Source organism: Rhinichthys klamathensis, unplaced genomic scaffold, assembly GCF_029890125.1.
Source record: "Rhinichthys klamathensis goyatoka isolate OS25496 unplaced genomic scaffold, OSU_Roscu_1.1 h1tg000119l_1, whole genome shotgun sequence".
In the NCBI taxonomy this organism is placed as follows: Eukaryota; Metazoa; Chordata; class Actinopteri; order Cypriniformes; family Leuciscidae; genus Rhinichthys; species Rhinichthys klamathensis.
The window spans coordinates 1,896,022-1,905,272 of NW_026606656.1; the positions used below are offsets into that span (position 1 = coordinate 1,896,022).

Genomic DNA, 9,251 nt, shown 5'->3' on the forward strand with positions numbered 1-9,251 from the left:
ATTATGAATAATTCTGTACAAAATAATAATTTTTATAATTATTTACATAAATTAGCCATAGAAAACCTACAATGTTTTTCTTTCACATGTATTGGAGGTCATTTGTTTTGTGTGGATATATTCATTCATTTTAACATGGTGATTACATAAAGGGTAAGGACTGCTTCAAGACAAATGTGAAAGTTCCATTTGACGGCCACTAGGGAGTGAAATTCAATGAATATCAGATGTATGTGAATATAAGACAGTGGAGAGGCAATTTAACTTTTAGATGTTAAAGAGGCGGTAAAGTCAGGCACCTTAAAAGAAGGCAAGCGCAAGGCTCCCCGCAGGGAGAAACCCTCCATGCCTCCACTCTTGGCCCAGTCTACCAGAGACATAAGTGGCTCTCGAGGTCGGTTGCTGGTCTTCTCATCCTTCTTGTCTTCCTCGCGCACCACCGCAACTCCCCGCATGGCTGTCTGGAATGGCTTTGCAAACGAGAGCAAGGGGTGGCATGGTTGAAGAACAGTGTAGGTCATTCAAAACAAATATGAAGAAAACTCTCTGATGTTACCTTAGCTTTTCTTTCCTTGCGGTCCCACCACTCATCAAAGGTGCCAAAGGCGACGTTCTCCACCATCTTGCGGTTCAGGTCCCTCTGCATGATGTTCTTCATCTCCTCAATCAAAGCTGCCAGTACCTGCTGCACTACGGCCTCGCAGGGGTTATGGCCCATTATGGCCATCTGGTCACCTGCCGCTGCGTACAGCTCTCCATCCACACCAGGCACTGTGCCGAAGCCAGGTGGAGGATAGTGGGAAGGAAACTGCTGGGGTGGTAGGTGAGGAGGCCAGGGGCTGTGGGGAGGGGGGATGGCATGATGATGCGGAAGCTGGGCGGCATGAGGGTCCGGGTAGGCGTACGGTAAGTGAGGAGGGATGTAGCGGTGGTCCTGGTCGTAGTGGGAGGCAACATTCCCATCTTGGTCCATGTATGGGTGGTGCGGATGTACATGTGGAGGGGGAATTGAATGGAGGTGATATGACGGGGGATATTCAGAGGCAGGCGGGACTTCTCCAGGTGGTGCCGTAGGGCTGTTGGAGGAGGCCATTCGCATCTGGTGGAGACGACTGAGCATGTGCGTCTGCATCTGGAATGACATGGGCACTCCGCCACAATACTGGCTCATGAGCTCCATGGAGCTGGCATAGTCGTACATATGGTGCGGCAGCGGAGGAGGGTACTCCGGGTGCAGCTCCATGTGAGGAAGCGGAGGAGGTATGCCAGGTGGCGGAGGTGGCTGCAGGGAGAAGCCGGGCAGAGGTGGGGGAGGGAGGTGTGGAGGGTAAGACGGGATGGGCGGAGGTGGCATGGTGGCGCTGAAGTGCTGGCTGGTGTCAGGAGCGGGGCTTGCAGAGGGGTCTGGAGTTTGTGAGGGGAGGGCAGATTGCGAGGAGGTGGCTGGTGAAGAGGACGAAGAGGCAGCGGGATGGGGTGTCGCTGTGGTGATGGCATTGTCATCTTCATCGGATATTTCCATATCCTCCCCAGAGGAGTGAGGAGATGGCTGAGGAGAAGAGATTGTGAAGATTACAGTTTAAACACTGTGTGGGAGGAGGACATTTTCAAGCTTGATTCAAATGTATTGGTGCACCGAAACTGAGAAATAATACTCAGACACCGCACAAAGGAACATGCCAGAGACAACCAGAGCACAAAAAAAAAAAAAGCAAAAGCATGTCAGTTTAATTTCTGTTAGCTTACTGGTTCATGTACATCATGTCAGAATTACTATATTTATAAAAATAAAATGTCAGCAGCTTCAACAGATAAAACGATAGTTCAACAAAATTGAAAATTCTTTATTTACTCACGTTCATGTTATTCTAAACCCATTAGACTTTTGTTCATCTTTGGAAGACAAATGAAGATATTTTTAAATATCTAGGATACTCAAACGGCTGAGCTTCCTTTTAGCATATTTGTTGCATATTTGTCAAAAGCTGTATGAGAAATCTAAAAAAAATAAGTAAAAACTCAAACAGTATTTTGGCCTCTGGAGATGAAACAACTAATACACTATTTAGCCCAGTGTTCGGCTAGTAAACCACTCTTCTGCTGTGGTTTAGCCTGTCAACTTATTGTTGGGCAACTCCAACCAGTTGAGATCCACATCACAATATAATCAATGCTACCTGTTTCTTAGTTTAATGTACTGACTCAATATTTTCCTACTATCAAAAAAAAAGAAGCTCATAGATCCATTATCCATCCAAATGTAACTGGGGGCACTCACCTGTGTCTCTCCATTGTATGTGGGTGGGGTATGTGGAGCCCTGTGTGTATCAGAGGTTGTGTGCTCCTCCTGAGGTGGCGGCATTTGGCCCTGAAGAGACTCGGACACTAAACCGTGCATGGTAGGAGTGGAGGAGGCCACCTCTGGAGGAGTTTTCCTGCCTTCACTTACTCCACCACCTTGCCTTTTGCTCCTGCTGCGACGTCCATCTTTCTCTCCTCGCCTCCTCTGTTGGCCTACCTCCGTCTCTCCTTGTCTCTTGTGACTAGGCCGTTCTCCATTCTCCTCTCTGAGTTTGTTCCCCCCTCCGTCTGTGTTCTCATCTGTTTTTCCTCTCTCTTTGTCCTCCTTCTCATCGTCCTCATCATCTGAGGCAAGAAAGGAAAACTTGGCCTTTTGTTCCTTCAGCAACATCTCAATACGTGAGTCCAAGCTGCTGCTGTGGTGCATGAACGGCAGGCTCTCATTAGTGGAGTCTGGTTCCGGGGAGGAGTCACGTTGTGGAGGCGGCGGAGAGAGGGATGCTGTGGAAGAGGGGAGGTGGTGAGGCAGAGACGTTGAAGACGGGGAGGTGGAGGATGACGGTACGGAGGCGTGGGGAGGCGAGGAGGTCGGAGGCGGATGGGGTGGCGTGCTGGGATGCCGTTTAGGTTTGGTCCACTGTTCTTCTCGGATGGGACTGTCCTGGCCGAAATCAAGAGAGCCAAGGGTTTCGGCCACAGCAGCCGCGATCACGGAGGCCGGCGGGAGGGGAGGAGGTGGAGGCGGCGGCGCCAGGGGTGTGTGGTGAGAATGAGCACGGTAGTCATTGTCTATACTACCTCCCATTCCAAAACCCCTCTCGCCAGCACCTTGCTGAGGATGGAAGGCCGGCGAGGGTTCCAGCCGGGAGGAGGAGGGTGTGTCGTAGGGGGAAAGGTCTTTAGATGACGAGTATCCTCCATAAGAGGAGGTGGCAGAGGGAGGGGAGAGGCTGTTGGATGAGTTGTGGCTGGAGTTTGAGTGGCCTCCGTAACGCGGATCAGAGCTGTTATAGTCTCCTTCTCGGTCTCGCTCCCATTCACGGTCTCTGCTACTCCTCCGCCGACTCGACCCACCTCCACTGCTGCTGTGGTGGTTGTGGGAGTGATGGTGGTTCCGATGCCTTCCGTGATCTCCTGAGCGGGAGCCTGAACTGTCCCGCCGGTACCCCCTGCCGTCTCTGTCCTCTCGCCGGTCGGGATGATGTGAGTGGTGCGAATGGTAGGATTTAGAGGTGGACGAAGAGTTAGTATCCTGTTGATAGTGGTAAGAGGAACGACGGGAGCTTATCCCGCCTCCATAGCGCCCTCCTGAGTCTCTCTCTCGATCCCTGTCCCTGTGACCCCTTTCTCTGTCTCTCTCTCTGTCAGACAGAGGAGATGGCTCAAACTGAGGCCCTGGAGGTGGCATGGGTGGATGTAGCGGCATGTGCATCCCTGAACCTCCAACATTGGGATATGGATAGGGAGGTTCATTAGGTCTGAAAGGTGCAGATGAAGGATATCCCGGCCGACCCCTGTGGAACACGGAGGGTTCTTGTGGAGGTGGAGCATGTAGGTCATCATGAAAGCGAGGGGGCTTGAATCCTGATGATGAAGAGACCGCTGAAGAGGAGCAGGAGGAAGATGGAAGCATATCCTGCTGGGGATAACTCTGAGTGCTGGTATATCCACCATGCCTGAAAGAAAAAAAGAGGGGATGTTTTTTTCAATTTGTTAAAGCTTAACCAAGGAAATATACATTTTAAATGTAAATTAGGAACCAACCTGCCCACAGAGTAGCCCGAGTCCTGGGAGAAAGGGGTCCCAGAGCGAGGGGTATAAGGGGTACCCCCACCCTGTGAAGAAGCAGAGGAACCCGGTGTATAGGGCCCCCCCATTGAGGATGGAGGGGTATCTAGGCGCTGGTCTCCAAATCCAGTTTCCACAGAACAGGGGGTGGTGCTGCCAGAGTTGAGAGGCGCAGCAGCAGCAGCAGCAGGAGCAGGAGCAGGAGCTGCCGTCTGGTCTGTGGAGAGCCTCCGTCGGATATCAGACGACTAATAAAAGAAGACAAGAAATAACAGCATTTAGAGAGGATAAAAAATAAAAATGAGTGATGCATATTATCGGTTATTGTTAAATGTATTGGTTGATATTGTCCATATGTGATTTGTACATTTATGATATTCGCTGTCATTTAACACACTCAAAAGTCAAAATTGTATAACTCTTTAAAAACACTAATAAATTAATCTCAAAATGATATTTCAGACTGCAATTGTTTGTAGTGTTTTACTTTTCACTTACGTTACTGAGCAAATGTAAGGGTCAGTAGGAAATGTATACTTTTATTCAGCACGGATGCATTCATCAAAAGTGACAAAAGACATTTATAATATTACAAAAGATTTTTATTTCAAATAAATGCTGTTCTTTTGAACTTTCTATACAAAGAATCCTGAAAAAAATTAATCACAGGTTCCACAAAAATATTAAGTAGCACATCCGTTTTCAAATACACCAAAGAATCAATCTCTCCTATCTTCTGCAGAAACGGTTTTCCTCTCCACTGTATTTGGAAACTCTCAAGAATGCACAGTAAGAGGCTTGATAGCTCTTTGTCTTTCACACATTTTGTGGTCCACCCATGAACATGATAATAACACAGGTATGGGTATTTGAGTGACTAATGTGTAGAATAAACTACTAAGCCAACTCAATCCAAAGAAGGCCACTGCGCTTCAAGGACGGCAAGAAATGTTGGCTGGTTACCGCACACAGTAGCATCACTTATGGGAAAGCAAAGCATTCTTTCCAGTGTAGCTGAGCTAAGATTTGTTTGTGTACTCACCGTATCTGGCTGTGTTGGGGCTGGGGGCTGAAATTTGTCTGTGAGAGCTTTGCCTCCAGTCGGCACTGTCTGAGGGGTGTATGAGCCACTCACTATCAAGTCATAGTACTTCATCCTCTGTTGGCCTAGAAAAACATGCACACAATTGAAATTCAACTACAGACTGGTGCCATTATTTCATCATGCAATGTTTGACTTTCCCACTGTTTCATATTTTCATGAAATGACGAGAATGGCAGGATATAAACAAGCATTATTCTACATACATTTCTATGCAAATAGGAATGCACACATTACAATTTTATGTAAATACTTGTACAATAAATACAACTAAAATCAAACATTTTAAATGCTACAAATAAATTCTTCTCTGAGATCAGAAGACAAACAAAATAAGTAACATAATATAAATAACAGCTTTAGAAAGGAGCACGAGTTTGTCCAAGTTGTCGGGGATGAGTGAGCCCCGTGACTTGCTCACAATGTAGCCGGCCTTTGAGAAAATGCACTCCGATGGAGAGGATGTGGAATTTAAGTTAGACATTTCATGCAGTAAACGGAGTAATAATTTAGCTTCCACACTCCGCATGAACACTTGGATATGGCCTAATATTAGCGCACATTTAATTAGGTTATCGTTAACATTAGAGCAAGCAGCCATGTAAAGTGGCTAACATTAGGCTACTACATACATATTTTAAATGATAAGTTTGAGGTCACATGTCACCTTTTTGTGGTCATTCTTTACCGTCGAAATGTTCCCACACTTTGGATTTTCTTCCCGACATATTACCGCATGGACCAGCCGTGTTAACGATCTGTCACTGCATGACTTCGCCAAATCCTTGGAGTTTTTTCTTCAACTACCTGACTAATTAAAATTGAGTCTACCAAGCCTTTTCTCATTGAATAATGTTTAGTTGACTATTAGGGAGCAGCCTTAATTTTAAGTGAGCATTCGATGACGGAAAAGGTCATCTAAATGTAAAAAGGGGTGAAATAAGTATGCAGAATTAAATATCCAAAATTGATCGATACCAGTAAGTAAAAAAATATTTTTTTATATCACCTGATAACCAATATATTTTTAATCAATACTGGCAAGAGACAACACATTGTTTTACTATCAGTGTTTTTCAAATTTACTCAACATCTAAATAGACACTTCTAATTCAGCTCAAACTTGTATATTTTATACCATATTAATGCTCGTCAATTAATATGCAAATTGACTATTTTCTTCTAAGATAATAATTTTTAAAGACTCGATTCAAACAAACTGAAACCTGGTGAGCACAATGTAATAAGCCAGTCATTTCTTCTACATCTTAGTACGCAAAAGATATATACAACCATCCAAAAGCTAAAACAGAAATATTGTAAAATATAATTAATTTAAAATAATAATTTTCTGTTCTAATATAATTAAAAAATATAATTTATTCCTGTGATGGAAAAGCTGAATTTTCAGCATCATTACTCTTCAGTGTCACATGATCCTTCAGCAATCATTGAAACATGCTGATTTGATGCTCAAGAAACTATTATTATTATTATTAATGTTGAAAACAGTCATGCTGCTTAAAATTTTCGTGGAAACCGGGATTCATATTTCAAGTTCAAAAGAACAGCATTTATTTAAAAAATCTTTTGTAACATTATAAATGGCTTAACTGTCACTTCTAAACAATTTATTGTATTCTTGCTAAATAAAAGTATTAATTTCATTCAAAAATTAAATCTTACTAACCACAAACTGTTGAACGGTAGCATATATAGAAAGTAGGCTACTTACAGAATATTAATGATCAAAGACAATAATTTAAAGAGAGAGACGCACCTTTGATATCCAGCTGGACATGGACAATGTTCCCCATGACAGAAGTATTGTGCAGGTGTTTGACAGTGTCTTTGGCCCCTCTAGTACTGGTGAAGAGGACGCGGGCCAAGCCCAAGTGCTTCCGGGTCTTGGGATGAAACAGAATCTCCATTTCCTCAACCTCACCAAACTTGGCGCACATCTCCGCCAGGAACGGCTCCTTGATGTTATCATTCAACCTTGCAAATGTCACTTCCTTAAGTGGTATAGGGCCTACGTAATACTCATCCAACTATGACAAAAAAAAAGAGAAATTAAGTAATGTGTTAGCATGCAGAATACAAAAAAATAACAAAGAGCTCACCAGAAAAGCAGCATGATGCATTGAAATGATAAAAGAAAAGCATACCTTAAATTTGGGCACTGGCAGCGACAGCTCTGTGTGTCTAGACCAGATTCTGCGGGGTCTTGGATCACGCAAGTCCCCCACAGGTGGGAATCCTGAATCCTACAAATAGGCAGAACACAATCTTTACATAATCAAATATCCATACACAAAATGTAAAAGTATAAAAGTATTTATATATATATACATTTTAATTTAATGAACAAGCCAGTTCAAAGGAGAATTATAGGCTGACTCCTTGCTCTGTTTTTTTTTTCCAGCTAGAAGTATATATGCATGTCCATACCGGTACACTAAAGTGAATCCCATCATATCTGTAGATTTTCTGAGCAACCCGTCGGAGAGCGGGGTCTTGTACAAGCTTATAGCTCTTCCATTGCAGACTGAGAGTTCGCTGAGTGTCCGCCCCGCTGTCCGGATCCATGCTATCACTGCAGAGACAGAGAGGAGACTGAGATGTTGTGCAGATGCTCACATCACTCAATGACTCATGTTGAAGTCGCAGTGAGAAAAGCTTTTAACTTATGGCTCATTTACTTCACCAGGCAACCAATCTGACCGTGTCCACATGCAGAACAGCCACTAACACTTTAATCTTGATGACTTGACAGTGTAATCAATAGAACAATAATATCAAACAATGTAAAAAAGCAACATATAATACAGTTACACATGAAAAGTTTTCACTTTCTTTAAAAAACAAACACAAAGAGGTCTCTATTTAGGGAGCTATAATTCGTCACCTCTTTATTATGATATTCTCTAATATTTTGTTTTCAACCTGACAAGCTGATCTGACATCCCTTAAGTTATATATCCGAGTTAAAATGTCACATTTATCATATATTAAAGTGTAGACAATAAAAATATGACTTACTGCTGCCTATTACAGAGTAATAAGCAAGAAGCACTGCGGTTATAATGTAAAATGCATTATCTGACATATCGACTAGCAACAACAACAAGCTAACATAATAAACACTGAAGCTGCTAGCTGCTCACAGCGCGAGCTAGCTAAAGCTCAACTTAAAAATGATGTGTCAGGGCAAATGCCAATTACTTCTAGTAAACGAATAGACACAAATTTCCGATACCAAAATGAATTATTCCTACACGGTGTCCCAAAACACTCACAGAACGGAGCGCGCGTCTTGAGGAGGTTTGCCCGCTCCGACAGCCGCTAGCTCGCTACAGCTAGGCCTGTATCGGACGGGGGAAAACAGACAATCCTTGGTTAAAATCTAGCTCCGTTTTGATGTGTGCGCCCTAAATCTGACGTAAAACGGTGTCGCTAGTATTCCGGTGCAATATCGATGCGGCAAAATTATTTAAATTCCGCCAGAAAATGAAATGTACTAAAAAGAATAACATAATACAGTAAGCGGCCATCGCGTAACTAACCTGAGAGCCTCGCCTGCTCGCCATCAGTCACTAGAAATATTTAGCCGTTGCATTGGCACTCGTACTTTCCACATAATTCACGACTATGTGGCTATGTTATATATTATTTATTCAATAATTTTAAATATATTGTGACTATATGTTTTCATTAAAAGTAAAACTGTACTATACATTAACATGAAGCATAAAATTCTGCTTTTACCTTTCTTCGATCACCTCAAAATAATTCTGACCGTTGTAACAAGCATAACTTCTTTGTGGCGAATCTGCATTTTCGTTTTATCGAAGTACGAACTTGATACAGCTGCGTGTCTCTGTGTGGGTTCTTCTTTACTGTAAGAACAATCGCACAAAAGTTCATAACAATGTTTACTTTGATAAATAGTTCAACCAACATATTTAGAAGTTGGGTGCAGATGATAAATGATGAGCAATCCGCAGAAATAAGAGACAAACGACCGGCAAAATAATATACATTAATTAAATAATGAAGT

The 9,251-nt window shown here is 43.2% G+C and overlaps 1 protein-coding gene across 3 annotated transcripts in view; it reads right to left on the bottom strand.

The window, feature by feature from the left end:
• The window catches only part of setd1a (SET domain containing 1A, histone lysine methyltransferase), a 30,585-nt gene extending 21,773 nt beyond the window's left edge, over positions 1-8,812 (bottom strand). For 2 of the 3 annotated variants that reach the window (XM_056255230.1, XM_056255231.1), the window contains exons 1-8: positions 7,643-7,787; positions 7,360-7,458; positions 6,972-7,242; positions 5,132-5,256; positions 4,066-4,337; positions 2,279-3,977; positions 557-1,549; positions 300-470 (exon numbers count right to left, since the gene is read on the bottom strand). In XM_056255230.1, coding sequence (XP_056111205.1) covers positions 300-470; positions 557-1,549; positions 2,279-3,977; positions 4,066-4,337; positions 5,132-5,256; positions 6,972-7,242; positions 7,360-7,458; positions 7,643-7,780 — 3,768 coding nt within the window. In that variant the 5' untranslated portion in view covers positions 7,781-7,787. Of the gene's footprint in view, positions 1-299; positions 471-556; positions 1,550-2,278; positions 3,978-4,065; positions 4,338-5,131; positions 5,257-6,971; positions 7,243-7,359; positions 7,459-7,642; positions 7,788-8,757 lie in introns of those variants that run through there. The other variant, XM_056255229.1, reaches the window with a different exon arrangement.
• Positions 8,813-9,251: the final 439 nt, after the last annotated feature.